The sequence below is a fragment of the Lepus europaeus genome, chromosome 4 (assembly GCF_033115175.1).
Source record: "Lepus europaeus isolate LE1 chromosome 4, mLepTim1.pri, whole genome shotgun sequence".
NCBI lineage: Eukaryota > Metazoa > Chordata > Mammalia > Lagomorpha > Leporidae > Lepus > Lepus europaeus.
The window spans coordinates 39,201,561-39,223,209 of record NC_084830.1 but is presented as its reverse complement, the minus strand read 5'-3'; the positions used below and the strand labels follow the sequence as shown (position 1 = coordinate 39,223,209).

Here is a 21,649-nt window from a genome sequence, read left to right as displayed (position 1 = left end):
GAAAATAAAGCCTAGCTTAAACCTCTGAAGTAGGATTTAAGATCTTCATAAATGGACTCCAATCCAATTTTCTTTTTTTAAAATAAAGTATTATTTACTCATTTGAAAATGATAGGGAAAGGGAGAGGGAGAAGGGGAGGGAGAGAGAGAGGGAGAGAGAGAGAGACAGAGAGTGCACGAATACAATATCGAGAGATCTTCCTTCCACTGATCCACTCCCCAAATGCTGGTAACACCTGTGGCTAAGCCAGGCCCAAGCCAGGAGCCAGGAACTTCCATCCCGGTCTCCCATGTTGCTGAGAGGGACCCAAGTATTTGGACTATCATTCACATCCTTCCCAGGCACATTGGTAGGAACTCATGTGAAACAGAGAGGCTGGGACTCCAACGTGTACTCCAGTTTGGGGTGTCAGCTTCCCAAAAGGCGCTGTAACCTGCTGTGCCATGACGTATGCCCTGAAGCTAATCTTCTAACTAGCAATATGGCACTTTCCTCTCTATTATTTCTAACATCTCCATCTGACTATTTCTGATAGTCCATCATCAGCTATCTGTTGATATTTCCCTGTTTGTTCATGCAAGTTGTCTGTCTTTTCAAAGAGTCTTTAACATAGTAAGTATAGTTTTTTTTTTTCCCCCCTTTAATTTCTGTGTTTGATAGTTCCAACGTCTGTGTCATCTCTGAGTCTGCTTCTGGTGCACTGTCTTTTTGAGCCTTATTTGTCTTGCTTTTTTATTTGGTGTTTCCAATAATTTTTTTAAAGATTTATTTATTTGAAAGGTGGAGTTACAGAAAAGGAAATCAGAGGCAGAGAGAGAGAGAAGTCTTCTATCTGTTAGTTCACTCTCCAAAAGGCCGCAATGGCCAGAGCTAGGCCATACCAAAGCCAGGAACCAGGGGCTTCTTCCACATCTCCCACATGGGAGCAGGACCTCAAGCACTTGGGCCACCCTCTGCTGCTTTCCCAGGTGCATTAGCCGGAAGCTGGATCGGAAGTAAAACAACCAGGACTCAAACCAGCACCCATATGGGTTGTCGGAACTGAAGGCAGCAGGTTAACCTGCTAAACCACAGTACTGGCCCCATCCAAAAATTTTTTATTGAATGTTGTATATCATGTCACCATTAGTGACTGAGGCAGATAGAATTTTACCTGAAAATGAACACCTTTTGTTCTGTTAATTGTGCAGATAGTTAAATGTATATTTGGAGGGATTAGTCATTGTGACTGGTACCTTTGAGTGTTTGATTGGTACTGGCATTATGAAGTGGCAGCTATGGATAACAGCAGTATATAAAAGGGATTTTCATTACACCAGTTCCACTATACCTGTAAAGGTAGCAAAACAAAAGAAACCGTGAGAACTGTCCAAAGTTTATTAGTAGACCTGTTGTTGACTATAATACTCAGATTTATTTTTTAAATCAGGACCTCACTTCATCACATGTACTCATATCATATAATAGCAGTTTACAATTCTTACCTTTAGAGATGAATCTTTAAATGTTTGTTATCTTATGGAGTTATTTAGGATCTGAGAAAGAGTAAGCAAGACTATCATCTTTGTGGAATTACTTGAATTTCTTTAGTGAACAAAACATTAAATGCTAACATCCATTTTATCAAATAAGAATTTTATAGATAGAAGGTGATAATTATATTATCTCTCTTTAAAGCATAACAGTTATACTTTAAAGATAGATTAATCTGTTTCATGTTCATTGTTCTGGGTAAATAACTTTACTTATGGTTTTATTTCTAATATTTTTCAAATAAAAAGTAATAATGAAAATTGTGAATACTTAATACTCAAAAGATACTAAAGACCTTTACATCTTGTTTTGTTTATGTATTAAATAGTGCAGAATATTTTTATATTCTCAGTGATGAATTTTATATTCTCAGTGATTAATTTGTCTCCAGTTTTCTTGAGGAAATCGTGATATTTAATCTTTTCTTCTTGCAATTTCCAGTAGTGACTGTTAAAATAAATACTTTTGTAGGTTTGAGGACACCTTACTTCCCTTTCTAATAGTAAAATAGGGTTGAGGGTAATAGTATGTTTTTAGACATAAACAGTGTCTTGTTTTCTCTCATTAATACAAGTATTACTATATTCACACTTTTAGATTATTAACTTAGCTGGCTCTACATATTATTATTATTTTTAATAAGCTCATTTACTTTTACTTAATGATGCCATCATGCCTGGGCAATTTATCATCCTATAATATAATAATGTTTTTGATTAATAGATATGTACTATGACTTCTGTGGCAAATATTTTATGTCCTACAATTCTTTAAATGTGAGAATAAATTTTAAAACATTATAAATTGTAGTTTAAAATGATTAACATATCATACAGTATGATGAACAAGAAAATTATATACTTAAGTCATATAATTACTTTACTATATTATTAAAATATATTAACATATTTGTTAATAATTACCCTAAAATATTCATTTTTATATTTACATATATGTATGAAGTAAATATAATGTGTGTTTTTATTTCAGTTATTTAACTAATGCCCAGAAAATCTCTAGACATTGAAAAATTTTTATTACAAATGTAAACCTTCTGCTGTGGATTTAGGGAAAACATTTCTTGCCCTAAACCTGACACTAAAGTTCTTGTCTTTCAGAAATGCCAAAAAAATTTAAAATTTTAGCTTTATAAAGGAATTAAATAACTGATTTATAAATGGCTTTACTTTTCAGAAGTCTATTTTTTAAGAAAAATAGTTGAATTTCCTTAAGATATTTATAATATAAATATGGATTTTTCAATTTGTTGGCATATAGCTGTTTGTAGTAATTCCTGATGATTTGTGGTATCTGTTGTTACATCTCCTTTTTTATCTCTGATTTTATTATTTTAGATTTTCTACCCCCCCCCCCCTTTTTTTGGTTAGTTGGGCCAATAGTATGGGCCAATTTTGTTTATTTTTTCAAAAAGCCAACTCTTCATTTCACTGATCTTTTGTATCGTTTTTTGGTTTCAATTTTTTTTAATTTCTTCCCTAATTTTAATTATTTCTTTCCTCTTACTCATTTTGGGTTTGTTGTTTTTTCTAGGTCCTTGAGGTGCATTGATAGCTCATTTATTTGATGCTTTTCACCAAGTATATATTTTAAATGTTAAAAACAGTAATATCAAAGAAGTGAAACCATATATGCTTATATTTTTTGTCTTGAAAAATTCAGTGAAATCAAAATAAATCAAATTTTGTAAAAATAAGTGAAATTTTAGCCTAACATTCTGTTAGAGCAATCATAGATACTCTAAAAAATTTTACTTCCTATTATATAATGAGCGAACTTTATTAACTTATAGTAAGACATTTAAAATTAAAGTTTGCAATTCACCCAAAATAGGTTTAAGGAATTTAAGAAATGAATCTAAAAAAATGACAGATGGATAGATATTTAGATAGATAAATAGATGTCCCTTTGTTTCTAGTTATTTACCGTGATTATGATATATAATATGTTACACTAAAAATCTGTAACAAAATATTTCTAAAAAAAATCTGTAAAGTGGTTTTTCTGAAGCAAAATTAAATTAGCATTTTTACACTATGAATTTACCTTTTCGTTTCTCTCCTTGAATATTGTATATTTATTTACCTTTAAGTTCAGTTGCTTTGACATGTCTAGATATACTTTATATGAAAGTACTAAACCTGTCTTACAAAATCAATAACATATGGCATATGAACTTAAAAATATCTTAAAAGTATTCTAAAATGTAAAATAATAACAAGATATGATGCAATAAAACTGGTATTCACTTTCAGAAGTCATATAATCTAATGTTCACTGGTCCAAAATTACATGTATGGTATCTAGTACATGACAATGAAGATATGGTGTTCTCTTTTTCTTCTCTCTTAAAATTGCCTGCATTTTTTATTAAAAATAAAATTTAGAAATTTTATAGATTAAATTGAAATCTTTGATAATATAGTCTTGGATGAGATTAATCCTTGCTTTAATATCTATAATAAGCACTTGCATTTTAGTGGATATATGTGTGGGGAGTAATAATTTTATTTGAAGGATACTTTGGCGATGCATATTACCTTTGGGCTCTGAAGCCAAAGATGGAGTTTTTAAAGCTGTCTCAGAGTCTAAGATTCATGTCAGAAATTATTGTTGATCACATTAAATATAAGAGCATTATACTAGGCTCCAGGGACACAAAAATCAATATTGATAGATTACTTAAATTTAAGTATGTTCCTTAAACAAGGATAAGTTTTGATATTTAATTTACTTATGAACCAAGAGATCACATTGTTTCAACTAATTATTTCAATCAAACTCATTCTGACTTGTGTAGGTGAACATATCTACAGTGTGCTGAGATTCACCAATTAAACACATTTCTACAGAGTGTACAGAGTGTTTTTTGTTGTGGACTTTTTTTTTTTTTGACAGGCAGAGTGGACAGTGAGAGAGAGAGACAGAGACAAAGGTCTTCCTTTGCCGTTGGTTCGCCCTCCAATGGCCGCCGCGGCCGGCGCACTGCGCTGATCTGATGGCAGGAGCCAGGTGCTTCTCCTGGTCTCCCATGGGGTGCAGGGCCCAAGCACTTGGGCTATCCTCCACTGCACTCCCTGGCCACAGCAGAGAGCTGGCCTGGAAGAGGGGCAGCCGGAACAGAACCGGAGCCCTGACCGGGACTAGAACCCGGTGTGCCGGCGCCGCAAGGCGGAGGATTAGCCTAGTGAGCCACAGCGCCGGCGTGGACCATGTTTAAATATGGCTAGGGAAGGCCATATTGCACTGTTGTCCTAGGACTTCACTTTAGTTCTTCTGTTTGAATGTTCAGATGTTATCAGAGTACTATGATAGCACTGACAGCCCTCCGTGTTTTTGTTGATACACTGATTAATGGCTTCAGAGGCTTGAGGATTGGGGCTTATATGGTTTTATTCACTCTTTTGAAAATGTTGGAAAAAGTCATTGAATTCTTTTGCAATACTTTACATACTTCACACGTTCGTTTTAAGGAATTCTTCCTGCAAAACAGCTAATTTTGTTCATCTTTGTTCATAACTGAGCAACAACTTGTATTGTCCTCACTGGGAATTGTTGTTTAAACCAGATTTTGATTCCTTAGAAAAATCTCAAAAAGTTTAGTGAAAATTTGGTCAGTATATGTTGGGGGAAAGAAAGATTTTTACATAGTCAGTAATTTTTAAAAATGACTTTTTCAAAGTCAGTCTGCTGCATCGTGACCGAACAGCAGAGGGGCACTGCAGATCCACTGAGCTGCTTTCTGACTGACGTTTCAGGGATTGTGAAGCGGCAGATAGACAGCCCTATCACAGATCCAGATCAACAGAACAACGGCCTCTCCTTGAGCGGACCTCCACCCGCTCCAGATCCACTGAGCGTCCTGACACAAACCTCATGAGGTCGATGCCTTCATTAATGACTGGAAGATCTGCCCCTCCTTCACCTGCCTTATCGAGGTGAAAGACAAATCAATCAGACTAACTTCCCCTCTGCCCTGCCAGCACACCATTTTGTTTTCCCAACAGCTGACTGGTCTCTTCTATCATCTTTGGCTGATCACTAATAACAATCAATACTAACCTTTTCGATGTAAGCACACTATTTATATTCAGTGGATATAATAGTGTGTGGCTACCATTGTACTTTGTTTATTAAGTGTCCTGACTACATTTGTTTTGTGATTTCTCATTAATCAGGAGTCTTGAGTAAATCCCCTCATAATAATCATGTTCTTCTCCTCCAGAATGAGAAATTATTTGTGTCCATTAGACATCACTTTTCAAATAGTCATCACTATTGACTATGAGCAAAACTTGATTTTTTGTTTCTTTCTATCAATACTGATATCAAGTATGAAACATTTTCTTTGGCGGAATTTTGAATTATTCAGTTCAGGGTTTTATTTGGAGTTTATGAGTTAATTTCTAATAAAGGTTTACGTAAAATAAGCCTGAGTAAAAATCTCTTTGGATTGAAGGAGGAAGGTCCGCATTAATAGCCTGAAATCTGGTAGAAAGAAATATAAAGTATTACCTGAGCTACGGAATCCCCTCTTGCTTTCTTATATAGAGATTACTAATTTATATTAGTAATTCCATTAGTTGTTCCATGGATATATCATAGGGTTTTGTGTGCATGTATGTGTGTGTATGCATATTACACAAACATTTAAGCATCTTTTGATATTTAAATAATCATTCAGATATCCATATTTTGTCCTACTTTCCTAACCTTTTAATCAGCAGCTAAACCTGTTTTAAAATTATACTTAAACAGATACCATATGAGCCAAATATGTTAAACGTGTTAAATCCATTGCACTGAAAATGAATATTAATTGTGTATCTTGTAGGTCTCATCCTCATACTGGGTCTGTCCAGACAAGCCCATCAAGTACTCCAGTGGCAGGACGAAGGGGCCGACAACTTCCACAGCTCCCACCAAAGGGAACGCTGGAGAGAAGTAAGTTTTATTTCTAATTATGACATATAGGAAATACTCATGGAAGCTAAGGTGAATGCTGATTTTCTTACAACTTTTCTGTTAGCTTTCTTCATTGGTTAATTGTATTTCTTGGCTGCACTTGATAGTAGTTTTATTTGTAAATATCACATATTTTACATTTTAAATTTATAATATTTGGAAATACAATAAGCTATCTTTATTGCTCTTGCACATTTTTCATATTTGAATGCATTCATCTTAAAAGTAAACTAAGTAGTCTTAAATATTTGATTGATATATTTTGCTACAACTAAGTTTATATGATTGTTGATAGTTACATAAAGTTTATTAGTAACTAGCCAAATCAATTTTCACACACTGCAAAGGACTGGTTAGCTGATGCACAACAATGGTGATCCTTCTCAAAACTGGAGTACAAGAAAAAGGTAATCATGAATATACAAAGAAAAATGCATGTTGTACTGATGTTTTTAATAATTTCAAATTTTTGCATTAAAAAGCACTATTTCCTGAAACACACATGAACATATTTCCCAAACACCTATAAATTCTTTGATAAAGGACCTCTAAAAGCATGTATAATAAAATATCATAGTATTTAGCATTATTTGACAATCCATTTATTTGATAACTGGATGTGCTTTGCAAACATTTATATATATATATATTTAAGTCACCATTTAGCTTTTCTTTGATAAACAATACATTCTATGCCTTTGTAAATTTCTGTTGTTTTTAACCCCTGTGCTTTGGTTCCTTTTGTTTGTTTGTTTTGTTCTGTTTTTATTTTGTTTTCCCTAGACAATGGAGTCAAGGAGATAGAACCTTATGAAGGTCTGTACATAAAGGAGGGTTTGTTTTGTGCTGACAGCCTTTTTGGGGGGCTATGTAAGCAAAAATAAACCCAACTGCAATTGATGTCCCTACATGGGGACTTTTAAATAATAAAAGTATTTTGTTTCATGATTTCTGTTAAATTATTCAATTTTATTTTACTTAACAGTTATACCAAGAAGTTGGATTTCTTTGATTCATCGAGGATGCAAAGAGTTCAACTTCTTTTAAATGACAAGATAAAATTTCCTCTTTATAAAATTTTTGATGCTCTTTTATGAATTCTAGATTTTGAAGAAGACTTTTACCGAAGATGTCAATTGCAGTCTGTGTTTATGTCATTGAGGATGTACACATAGTCTAGTTTTATTTATCATCATATATTTCATTTTGTATTTATGATGATCTTTTACTTATTAAGTTTGTTGAATTAGATAGTGATTGTGATTTGTATTTCCTACATTATTTTTCTTGTTGTAGCAAGAGTGCTTACGGTATATAAAAGTGAAATGTAAATAGCTTTATTATCAGACATGACATTATGGCTTAACAGAAAATAGAGTTGTGATACACATGATGTCTTACATTTTTTAGGTCAATAAGATATCCTCTGCTCTTTATAGAATTTTGAAATTGACTTTAAAACTCAGAATTTGTTAACTTTTATTTACTGATGAATCTCCTTCAGATAGAATAATATCTGGGACATTATAAGCCCTCAATAATTAGTTGTTGACTGCATGAAATATTTATTTCAAAGCTGAAAAGCTATCTCAAATAATTTACAGATTATCAGTAAAAACTCTTGCCATGATATAAATTTTTATACTAAAATTCATATTTCTTAACCTATTTGTAACAAATCTGTAAGTACATTGCTTGTGAGCAGCGGTACTTTCATTGCTTTATGTAGCTTGTTGTCATAAGTTATATTCTTGTTAGTTTTATCTGAATGATTATCAACTTCTGCTTTTTTGTTCTTTCTTTTTACTATTTACCATGATTTTCAGCAATAATGCTACTGTAACTAATATTCTATTATGCTGCCTGATAAAAAAGATTACAGTGGCATTCATTTGTGTTGGATTGGGGGCATATAATTTTAAATTATTTCATATAAGAAAATTCACAGGTATTTGTGGAATTTTTCATCTTTCCATGATTTTTAAGGGCAGAGTTTCAACATCATTCCCTGACATTTGAAGTTAAATAGTTTGTCACGATTTTTAAAAATTCACTTTTGATATATTTTACTGTAGTAGTGTATAGAGTAGCACCATTCTTTGCATTAATTGTTTTCTAAAACTGACAATGATGCTGATACTGAAAGCTAGAATCGATGACATTTCTAAGGCATATAACATTCTATTTACTATTTGTCTTTTTTTGCCCTTTTGAATTGATTAAAAATGTTTTCCTTTAGTGTCTCTATTTTTGTTTTTCCAATTTTGTTTCAGAAAAGAACCAAAGTCTCCCTTATCCTTTTGATATGAATTATATACTTTCTGTTTACTTCATTTTTCTTAAAAGTGTGAATTATTTTTTAAAACAGGATTTTCATGAATATTGATTTGGTGATTTAATTAGAAACATGATAGTGTAATTTTCATTGGTTTTTAAAGGAAGTATATGAATCTCTTTTAGAGATCTTCTTACAACTAAACTTAAAGATACAATAACCCAAAATGGACTGTAAGCTTATGGTTTCAATCAAGTTATGATTAGATTTTCTTCTAAATATTGTCAGATTATAATTTAATGGCATTATTTTGAAATATTCATAATCCTCTTAAATAGCTAATAATGTGATTTGGGTTAATTATTTGTTATTTTAGTCTATTAAAAAAGTTAATTTAAAACTTTACATATTTGGTTCTGATTGTAGTATCATATTTAGTCATCTTTTCAGTTCGGAGAACCAGAGATATTTTATTTTTCCCTGATTTTGATGTACTATCATTTAATGACAGTAAAATGGAGTTTATAATATCATCTTTTGTTCTGTAGAAGAAAAGTTATAAAACATAATATATACCAATAATATACCATTTATAGAAAAAGTATTTGCCTACTGTATTGTTATCTGCATATTGTAAGTATTTCAGAGTTCACTGTTCATGTTTTACAGTTAAAAGGAAACAATGTGATAATAGTAAGCCTACTTGTCTTTCTATAACATATCAGAAACATTAAAAATAACCTGTTGTTCTCCTTATCATCACACATTATATGATTATGAATAATTTAGAGTTTTTTCTTTGTTTTGTTTCATTTAACAATAAGAAATATACCTATCTGGTTTTATGTTTTTTCTGTATTTTTGCTCCTGCAAATGCAGAGGTTAATGAAGAAACTGGGCATGTGGAAGAGCAGGGGGAAGTGCAGGGAGAAGAGGTCAAGGCAGGTCTGTTTGACAATGAATGTGTCTGAAAGAAATCAGTAAATGTTTCACAAGTGTGAGTTTTAAATTTCCCATAAGACTTTGGGCTCCAAATTTGTAAATGAGCAAAAAGCTTAGATTGTTTTTAGTTTTGGTTTTTTAAAAAATTTCCTAATTTTATTAATGAAGAGATATTACACAGGCTACCTCAATAACTTTTCAGGAGATTCCATTTATCCAATCAATAGAATAGTTAGTTCTCTTTATGCTTAAATCAAACATGGACCTCAGACCAAGATGTAAGTCTATCCTTTACCCTAGCTCTCCATTCAGTTCATTTATTTATTCAAAATGTTTATTGAGCACATAGTAGAAAAGTATATGATAGCATATACCATACTTAGTAAAAGTTTATTGAAGCTCTAATACTTTCTCAAGGATTTTGAATCTACATAAATTATAAAGAATTGTAGAACAGAATATAAATCCCATTCAGGCTTCTAGAGACCATAATCATTTTTCCCATTATATTTTCTCCTAAAGTAAGAAAAATTAACTTTTTCATCCTGGCTCTTCTCTTCATTCTGGCTCAATGTTATTCCAACGTTTATTAATAGTCATGGTTTCTCTCCATGGTCTTCTAAATGATACACATATCCTTCATTTCTGGTGGTTTAAAAATTTCTATTATATTGACATAACATAATTTTTGCTACTTTGTCATCATGAAAAGATTTTAAAACCTAAACAGTATATAATCAATAAATATAGTCATAAACTTTTCAGCAAAATTTCACTATTAGAAACTCAGCATTTAATCTGTAGGTTAAAAAATTTCTAAAATTATTTGAACAGTGTAGAATGATTTGAAATCTAATTTTACTTTATTCAGAAATAGTAGAAAGTACTTTGATTTTTTTTTTCTGTTATTATTATGGGAAAGCAATGCCTTTATGTATATTGTGTATGAGATATATTTCCTTGGATGGATTGTTTCAGTAGAGTTTCTAGTTTTTAAAACTGAAATGGTTTAAAGTGTAACTGCTATTTATCAGTAACTTTTTAGTGTCATAAAGATGAGAAAAATCATCAGAGTGATAATGGAAGCAAAGGCAAGTTTAGTTGCAAGGTTTATAGAAATGTGTGTCTATCTCTGTTCTGAATATCTCTTGTTTTCACTATGAGAATTTCACATAACTGACATTTTCCTGGCATGATATTGGAATAACATTTTAATGGGATATTCTAAGAATGAATTTCATTTTTATTTAGCTGAGCAATTAATGTTTTCCTGTTCATCCATTCCTTTATATCTTATACTAGTCCATACAACTGCTTTAACCTTTTATGCTGTTCGTGAGTTATCTTCTATGATAAAGTCATTTTTCAGGATAGAATTAGTTTGGGAATTTCAGCAATAGTTAATATCACTTTTAATAATTTCAAGCTTCAACAAGGAAGCTTACTTGTGAACTAGTTTTTCACCTGTGTTTTGGTCTCAAAATTACTGAATTAGGAAATTGCACTGATCTTAAATTAGCATTACATTTGGTTCTATTACTTACTTTTCCTGTAGGATAAGAAATGCATACTTTATGCTTGTGTTTATTAGTGTGGGGTGTCATTTTTAGTGCATGGATTTGTTTCCTTAGCATGTGCTTTCATTGTTCTGTGTGCTTGGATTTTGAGTTGTTAATGACCTTCATTATTAATCATTATTGTCTATTTTCAATATTGTAAAGACAATGGGGGAGAAACACCAAGCCCTCCCAATAATGGGAAAAAAGGCAAGTCTGAAATGAAGTTCATAGTGCTCTTCTAATATTAGACATTCCATTTTTACATTTGTAGTGTGTGTGTGACTATGTTTTCTATAATAAGTTCAAGTGATAGTGTGAATTTAACTTTTCAAATTTTTTGAATATCTGATACTTTTTCTGAACATGAACTCCTTCATCAACACTTACCTTAGTGAACCTGGTGCAATGTTATCTTAAAAACGTGTGGCATGGGAATCAGAAGAGTTGCTTTATTGATTATGTTAAAGGGTAAGATTCTGAGGGAAATAATGGTGATATATAATGCATTTAGAAAAAACACTCAGATATTTTTCAATCCAAGAATTGTTTTAAAATTGAACTATTCAAAAGTATTTCAGAATAGAATTTTAAAGTAGAAAATGGAACAAACTTAATTCTGAATCTAACCGTAATATTAAAATTATATATATATATATATATATGGTATTTGTAGGTTTTTCACAGTTTTATACACATGAAGTAATATATTGTATAGACAAATAAAAAGGTGATTAATTTTAGTACTTAGAATTTATTTCCCTGTAATTATTAGTAACTTATTTCTGTTAGCCCCACAACTAAAATCTATTAAACTAGTAGGACTGGGTATATGTTACAGTAATTGATATTCAAATATGAGTATGCATATTAATTTAGTATGTCATCATTAAAAATGATTATGTAAAAATTAAAATTATTTTTTATTTCATACTATGTAACCCTTGTTATTGCACCAAATTAATAAATGGATAATTTTGTTCTTCATTAATTCAGTTGAAATGGCCTTTAATCTTGGTTATATTCTTTTGTGTCTTTATTTTTCATAAATTATGTCTAAAATGTAAATGTAAGATCAAAATAACATTAAAGTTTATAATTTCTCCTACTGCAGGATCTTGTTTATTTACTAATGCATATACTATCATATTACTTAACAGGTGAAAATAATTCAATTAAATATAAATAAATGTCATAAAACATTATCAATTTAAATAAGCTTTCAATTTGTACTTAGATTTTTTTGATTTTTATCTATTTTTTAATCTCTTTACTTAGTAACTATGATTTGAAATTTTTATATGTATGTGTCAGTTATTAGAGTGCAAAATGTTTGAAGAAAATTTAATACTATATTTTATTTACAAACATTACATACATAGTACCTGTGAAGATACTGTGCTAAAGATTTTAGTTAACTGAGGAAGTACTCTCAGTGGAATTCTGTTGTATTTTCCTTTCCTCTAGCTGGCCCTGGTAAACCTTCTACCTCTGCTGTTCCAGCTCTTGTGATTTCCTTTGATCTCATCTATAACGTTTTCTGCTGACCATGACTCTTAGAACCTCAGTTACCCATACTCATTGTAAACTAATTTCTTTTTTATCACTTACATGAAAAAAAACACTGTGGTTATGTAGACCAGTCCTACCTATGGTGCAGGTGAGCCTAGAAAGAAAACAATGAATAAAAATTTGAGTGATGAGAACTCTGAGTATATATTACATGTGCTAACTCTCATTTTTTATTTTGATTAGCATTTTGATCTTTTGATCATTTAAGTATAATTAAGATCTAGTCTAGTTTTTCCTTTTGCTGTTTTCTTTTGGGAGACTGACTTTTAATTTATCTATTTTGAGTATCACACTAAAGTTCATGAATAAGTATAAGGTAGGAGGTTGTTTTTGAATTGGATAAAGCATATTTGATGGTCAAAGGACATGACAGAGGTGAGTAAATAAAGAAGACAGTTCTATTCTACATGTTACTGAGCAGTATCCACAAAATAATTTTGGAATGGAAACATTGTCCCTTGCCCTTCAGTTATTGAGATATGTGATCCATTAATCCTATTGACAAATATTTGGTACATGGAATTGATTGTTAACTTCTCATTTACCCAAGCCAGTCTCTTTTGTACATTAGCTTTTCACTCTTCCAATAAAATGAAATGAGACTGTGCTTATTCCATGTGGCATATTGCTATAATTTATTATTTATTTATTTGAAAGGCAGGGTTACAGAGAGGCAGAGAGAGAGAGAGAGAGAGAGAGAGAGAGAGAGAGAGAGAGAGAGAGAGAGAGAGAAAGTCTTCCATCCACTGGTTCACTACCCAAATGGCTGCAACAGCTGAAGCTTGGACTGATCTGAGGCCAGGAGCCAGGAGCCTTGTCTGGGTATCCCACACAGGTGCAGAGGCCCAAGGACTTGAGCCATCTGCCACTGCTTTTCCAGGCCATGGCAAGGAACGGGATCAGAAGTGGAGCAGCCTTGATGGGAACCGGCACCCACATGGGATGCCAGCACTGCAGGTGGCAGCTTTAACCACTATGACACAGTGCTGGCCCTTATTGTTATAATTTAAAATTCAATAACAATTGGTGGGTTGGTTTTTTTTTTTTTTTTCATTTATTTGACAGGTAGAGTTACAGACAGTGAGAGACAGAGAGAAAGGTCCTCCCTCCATTGGTTCACTCCCAAATGCCACCAATTGGTGGTTTTCTACTGTCCATATTTTAATGTGTTCTTTATTTTCTTTCTACAAATAATGTTAAAGTACCTACCATGTTCTATTCTGGGCACTGAAGATTCTATTATTCATATAAAACAAGGCCCTTGTCTCCATCCTTCTTAGATTTATTGGTGGAGGCAAAGAATAAATAAAATAGTAAAATGACTTCAGATAATTGCAAATATAATGAAGAGAAATAAATCAAAGTAATGGGACATATAGTGTCCTATATAGTCAATTATTTGTGATAGTATATTTGGAGAATTAATTCTATTGAGGTAACATCTGAATATAGACCTGATTAAAGCAACAGTGAAGATGAGACACCAAGTGTCAAGCCCGGGTAATGGAAGTGAGCTTACTTATTGGAGGAACTGTGTTCAGTAGGCAGTGGTCAGAAAGATAACTGGAGCTAGAGAAGGGGATTCATATATGACCTTACAGATTGTTATTATGATTTCGGTTTGGTTGATTGGTTGTTGATTCAAGTGGGGAGTTAGTGATTGAAGTGATACAGTACTACTTTTTGGCTTTTTAAAAATAAGAGCAATTTAATTGCTATGTTGAGAATAACTTGAATAAAGAATGAAAATAGGGAGAATTGTTATGAGGCTTTTGTAATAATAACCTAGGAAACAAGTGATGGTGGCTTAGACTGGAGTGTTAAGAGTAGATAGATTCTGGATAAATATTGAAAATAGAGCCAAATAATTTCTTGACAGATTGAAATAAAATTAGAGCTTAATTTATAACATCTAAGTTTTTGGCCTGAGTAAGTGGAAAAAAGTTAAATATTCATTACAGGGAAGTATTTGCAAAGAATAGACTTAATTAGCATATCAAGTGCTTGGTTTTGGATCTAAGTTAGAGATGCTGTTAAACATCCAAGTCAAGATGTCATATATGGTCTTTTAAAAAGATTTATTTATTTATTTGAAAGTCAGAGTTACAGAGAGAGAAAAGGAGAGGCAGAGAGAGAGAGAGGTCTTCCATCCACTGGTTCATTCCCCAGTTGGCTTCAACGTCTGGAGCTGTGGCGATCTGGAGCCAGGAGCCAGGAACTTCTTCCGGGTCTCCCATGCAGGTGCAGGGACCCAAGGACTTGGGCCAGCTTCCACTGCTTTCCCAGGCCATAGCAGAGAGCTGAATTGGAAGAGGAGCAGCCAGGACTTGAACTGGGATGCCCATATGGGATGCCTGCACTGCAGGCGGAGGCTTTACCCACTACGCCACAGTGCTGACCCCTAGACGGTCTTAAATATGTTCTTTTCTTCCATTCGGATATTTGAATTGTAGCTGTAAATTTGGGAGTCATAAAGGGGCTATTTAAAACCATGAAACTGGTTGAGATCATCAAGAGAACAAGTTTGGGTAACCAAAAGGAGAGCTACAAGGGATGTGAAGAGAATCATTGATAGTTGGGAGTTGGGTAGGAAAAGCAAGGAGACTGAGAAGGTGGGAAGACGGGGCAAGGAAACAGTGGCATGTGGTGCCTTTAATACAAGTTAAGAGGGAACTTGAAGGAGAAGAAAATTTTCTAGGGTGTGAAAAGTCACCAGATTGACCAGGTCACCTAGGAAATCATAAGTTCTAATGTTGGCCTTTATTTTGGCTAAGTAGATGCTAAAAGGGTAACTAGTGTGATTCAAAAGAAGAGCAGAGATATGCAGACAGAAGTTGCTGCTATAAATGAAAGAACAGAAAAAATATCTGGAACTGAGGGGAGACCAAAAGGACACAGAATACATGAAAAATAAGTGGGAAACTTAGTGTTCGCTCTTTGTCTTCTGAATTAATATCTGCCACTTTGCTGTGTGACACTATCTAGCCCTGAGCCTATCACTGTTCTGTGGCACAGCTGCTGGATTTAGATCCAAAGACTTTGAGATTTGGAACTGACCTTAAAAATCTTAATAAAACCACTTTCATCTACAAATAGAGGAGCACAATTCTAGAGATAGTTGACTCTCTTCAATACAAGTAGTATCAGACTTCTAATCTAGACTGTCGATCTCATGCGGTTGGTTGTATACCATTCCCCTGTGGATGAAGGTTTTTTTCAGCACATTGGCTGCAACCATTTGCTTTGTTTTAGACATTAGCTAAAGATTTGCTTCCATTTAAAATCTGTATCTGATATTTTCAGTGTGTTTTATTTGTAGGCATTGGGGATGCAAAGTTGTTCCCTAGCTTTGTGGAAACCCTTCCCCAAAATGAATAATAATAGAATAACAAGTGAAATATAGCTGGAAAAATTAGATTGTGATTTATGTACAGTCTGTTTTATTGGAATACATCTTCAAGGTCAATCTTATACAGAAAAGGTAAACTTTAAAGGGTTCTGAGTAGGTTTTTTGCCCAAAATTCATCTATTGCTTGTCATTGTACTTAATATTCTGTTTATGGGCTTATTTAAATAATACAATGCTTTGAGATTTCATAGAACACTGAGATGTAAACATTCCTGAAAGGAGTGCCCCAGGCCGTTATTACAAAGAAAGGAAGTGAGTCAAGAGGATTGTAGCAGAGTACTTGGTACAATTGTCAAACTCTGTCCATTGTAATAATAGTACTTGCTGTGTGGATATGCTATAAATTTAGTTTCTTAAATCATTTAGTATATCTAAATTGCTTAAACTAACACTTGTCATGTAACGATTACTGTATATGTGTTGTTATTACTATAATTTCTTTGTGAATAATACTATTATTTTTAGTTTCAGATTTAAAGTTAATCAAACCTATTATGACCCTATATATATATATATATATATATATATATTACATAGTCTAGTAGTTTTTGCAAATTAGTTTTCCTGGGGGGGGCTATTTGTATATTTTTTATTTTATTTTATTTTTTTGACAGGCAGAGTTAGAGAGAAAGAGACAGAGAGAAAGGTCTTTCTTTTCCGTTGGTTCACCCCCAAAATGGCCGATACGGCTGGCGCTGTGGCCGGTGTGCTGTGCCCATCTGAAGCCAGGAGCCAGGTGCTTCCTCCTGGTCTCCCATTCAGGTGCAGGGCCCAAGCACTTGGGACATCCTCCACTGCCTTCCAGGGCCACAGCAGAGAGCTGGACTGGAAGAGGAGCAAAGGGGACAGAATCTGGCGCCCCAACTGGTACTAGAACCCTGGGTGCTGGCAGAGGATTAGGCAAATGAGCTGCAGTGCCAGCCACTGGGGAGCTATTCTTGATTAAATTATTTGCATAAGAAACAAGAGCAGAATCGAAATAGGGTTGGTTTGTATCATAAGTTAATGTATAATTTCTTAATCCATTTATACAGGTTTCAATGAATGTGTAAAAATCAGTAAAATGTTTCTAACACTTTTCTCCAAGTCAGACCACTGTTAAATTCACTAGGACTTTTTACATTTTATAGTGTTTAAAAAAATTCCAGTGGAAGCCAATGGGTGTTCAATTCTACTAAGATTATGATTTTGGCTGGTCTTTTAATTTTTGTGGTCTCAGTTTCCAATTCTGTAAAATAATAATTAATAATAATAAAGATTTTAACAGAAACTAAGTTTTCTGAGAGACGTGGCTGACAATCTCTGAAGTCTCAAGGATTCTTGTTTCTAATTTATTGCTTATGTTGCTATTATTCTTTGTTAATCTTGTTTAGTTTTGAAATCAGCAGATATACTCGTCTAATTGCCTATTAGTGTTTAATTAAACCAAAATTATAGAATAAACCCTACCTACTACTATTAAAAAGTTAACATTCCTAAAGATACATGATGATATAGAAGAAATGGTATTTTGTTTCTTAGATGTGTGGTCCTCAATGTGTAGTTACCTACTTTATTTCAAGTACAGATAACATTATAGATATGAAAGGAAAGAAAGATAGTGAGGGGGAAATAAAAGGCAAAAAGCAAAAAACAAAAAACAACCAGTCAACCAAACCAACCAACAAACCAAAAAAAAGGTCATAGGGATACCAAAAGTAATTAAGTAATTTTTTAAAAAGATTTTATTTATTTTATTTGAGAGGTAGAGTTACAAACAATGAGAGGGAGACAGACAGAGAGAAAGGTCTTCCATTTGCTGGTTCACTCCCCAAATGGCCGCAACAGCCAATCTGAAGCCAGGATCCAGGTGCTTCTTCCTGGTCTCCCATGTGGGTACTCCCCAAATGGCCACAACAGCCAATCTGAAGCCAGCAGCCAGGTGCTTCCTCCTGGTCTCCCATGTGGGTACAGGGGCCCAAGGACTTGGGCCATCCTCCACTGCTTCCCCCGGCCATATCATAGAGCTGAATCAGAAGAGGAGCGGCCTGCAGTGCTGCAGGCTGAGGATTAATCTACTGTGCCACAGTGCTGGCCCCTTAAGTAGTTTTGACAGTCTTTATAATAGATTCTTATTTCTGCATGTGTTCCAGAAATTGTATACCATGTAGGGTGAAAAAGTATAGAAAAGGATGTAGGATCTTGACTTTATTTTGCTGCCTTTCTGATTTTTATGAATGTTTTCAAAGAAAATAGACTATCAGTACCCATGTCAGTTTTTAAATTTGATTAATATCTAGATGGGAACATATTTTGTAGTGGAATTTGTATGTTTCCAAATACTTAATTCTTCCAAATTTAGATAAATGATGATGCGTCTAAAATTAGTATGATGGAGTTTTAAGTATATTTTAACATATATATGGGTTTAACATGGTTTGAGCAGATGGACAGTCAATTACATTTGTATTAGAAGTAACTTGGTGATGCTAGGCTGGATGGCCTTGATGAAGAGATGGGGGGCATGTGATTATTTAAGGAATTTTGCTAGGGTAGTTATTTGATGACATGAGTTAGAGCAGAGGCTGAAATAAAGAGAAAGGAATAGATTGAAGATTTCCTCTCCCCGTTCATAATTCACAATCCTAAATGAGTAAGTCTTAGAAATGAAGTACAAATTATCTCTGATTACGCATAGAAATTGGTTCTATCAGTATTTTCAATTTGTGACTGTGGAGTGGGAACCTGTAAGTACAGAGGGCTGAATGTATTTGTAAATGGTATTTCCTAATTTGCTTACCCAACCATTCCTTTTGTTTTCACTTCTCTTCCCTCTTCCCTTTTTCTTTACTTGTCTTCCCCTTTTTACTCATCTTATTTCTTCTCTACATCCAGAGTCTCAAATAATAATCAGATTTAGGAAACACACCTATCTATCTCATACCTTTCTACAAACTTAAGCTAGGCTAAAGCCAGGAATTCGTTAAAAGTCTCCCATATGAATGATAGGAACCCAAGTACATGAGCCATCATCTACTGCCTCCCAGGGTGTCCCTTAGAAGGAAGCTGAAGTGCAAGTGGAGCCAAGACTTGAACCCGGCAATCCAATATGGGATGTGGGCATCCCAAGTGGTAGGTTAAATACCATGCTAAATGCCTTCCCCAGCTAATCAGTGTTTATTCTTATTAATTAACTTTTTATACTCTCATCAGTAACCACCATTATAGATTCTTTCTGTGTCTTCTGGCATCAGACATTATACTACATATGAAAAATTACATTGGAACACATAAAATTTTATCAATATGATCTTCCTGATTTAGGAACTTGGTCTCTTTAAACCATAGTATTAACATAGGATTAGCCACTTGACTAAGGAAAATTAGCTGGAATATGTTTACTTTGTAAATATCGAGTTTCTTAAATATAACTGACTGAGAAATCACCTCATGCTTAAGCCTTTGTAAATATAATCACTCTTCAAATTATCTAATATTTATTCATGTAACAAATTCATCATTTAACTTGCCCATCTATAAATATAAGATGATATAAACATAGTGATAGTTATGGAATTTCAAATTTTAAAGACTATTTCTATGTATTTTATTGAATTTTTAAATATTATATTTCAATTGTATATCATTTTAGTTATGACATTTAAGAAAATTAGGTTTGCAATGAAATATTTACTCAGTTAAATTTAAAATACTCATTAAAATATGGAAAAAATTATTCTAGAACAGAAATTTTAGGTAGTAAAAAATTATCATATATTCTTTCAAAGCTAAAATGGACAATTAAATTATATTGTACATCTATAATTTTCACTTTTTACCTTCTGATAACAAGCATACAATATTGTGGTCTAGCTTTATATTTAAATTTCAATTTTTAAGTCTTTATTATCATAAAAGAAGTTGTTTTTCAATAGTTACCATAAAATTCTTACTTTAAAAAAAAAAGATTTATTTTTTATTTATTTGAACGGCAGAGTTAGAGAGAGAGAGAGAAAGAGAGAGGGAAAGAGGTCTTCCATCACTGGTTCACTCCTCAAATAACTGCAACAGGTTGGACTGGGCCAGGCTGAAGCCAAGAGCTAGGAGATTCTTCCGGGTTTCCTACATGAATGCAGGGGCCCAAGCACTTGGGACATCTTCTACTGCTTCCCCATGTGTATTTGGTAGGGAGCCAGATCAGAAGTGGAGCACAGGCACTCATAGGGGATGCCAACATTGTAGGCAGCATTTCAGCCTGTTGTGTCACAATGCCAGCCCCCAGATGAAGAGCAACTTTGTAACTTTTGAGCTGGAAATGTCCTTAGGAATGCTCAAGACCAACATCCTCACACCACGTATAGGAAATCCAGAAGCCAGACAGGTTAGGAAGGTTGTCTAACGTTGTCCATGTGGTGAATGGCAGAAATGTTTCTAAACCCAGCTTTCTTGTTTTAGTCATTGACATATCTATTACTCTTTTGTCAATCATTGATAGTCTTGATCTTGTTCTTTCATTGTTATAATGGCTGGTGTATGTAAATTTATGGTTATTGGTATTTTTCTGTTACTGGATATAATAGCTTTCAGACAAATAATTGCAAATTCCCCTAAGTGACCCTATCAATAAAATATTTGAAAGAAAATATTTGAAAGTTAGTTTTCTTTTTCCTTCACTGTTCAGAATTGGCTCTCTTCCAGTTTACAGAGAGTGTGGCCATTTTTAAAACAAACTATTTTTACTTCATGCTCAGTCTTCCTTCAAACACTAGCATATCTTCTATTTTTTGGAACATCATAAACTTTATTAAATGATGAAAGGTGAAATAAGTTTTTAAAATAACTGTATAGCATTTGATTTTAAGCAGAACTCTGTGACAGGGTTTACTGGTCAATAATCCAAAGTGCAGATCATTCAGAATCAACAAGTATTTTGTCATTAATGAACTTATTATTTTCCTCAATGTGAGGAAATTAGTCTATATTTTTAAAAAATCAGGGCCGGCATTGTGGTACAGTGGGTAAAGCCACCACCTGCAGTACTATCATCCATATGAGCACTGGGTAGAGTCACAGCTGGCCCACCTCTGATCCAGCTCGCTGCTAATGCACCTGGGAAAGCAGTGGGAGATGGCCCAAGTCCTTGGGTTCCTGCACCCACTTTCGAGACCCAAAAGAAGCTCCTGGCTCCTGGTTTCAGCTTGGCACAGCCCTGCCTGTTGTGGCCATCTGAGTAGAGAGCCAGCAGATGGATGATCTCTGTCTGTAACTCTCACATTCAAATAAATAAATCTTTAAAAAATTATTTATAAGCAGGAGTTTGGCATAGCAGCTAAGAAGCCAGTAAGATGCCCAAAAAACATATCAGAGGGCTTGGTTTCCACTGCCAATCCCAGCTTCCT

General features: G+C 33.5%; 1 protein-coding gene across 19 annotated transcripts in view; it reads left to right on the top strand.

The window, feature by feature from the left end:
* RIMS2 (regulating synaptic membrane exocytosis 2) overlaps nucleotides 1-21,649 on the top strand; it is a 753,630-nt gene that overhangs the window by 503,046 nt on the left and 228,935 nt on the right. For 12 of the 19 annotated variants that reach the window (XM_062188147.1, XM_062188136.1, XM_062188128.1 and 9 more), the window contains 2 exons: nucleotides 5,311-5,490; nucleotides 6,387-6,496. In XM_062188147.1, the coding sequence (XP_062044131.1) occupies nucleotides 5,311-5,490; nucleotides 6,387-6,496 (290 nt within the window). The remainder of the gene's footprint in view (nucleotides 1-5,310; nucleotides 5,491-6,386; nucleotides 6,497-21,649) is intronic. The other 7 variants (XM_062188143.1, XM_062188134.1, XM_062188137.1 and 4 more) reach the window with 1 other exon arrangement.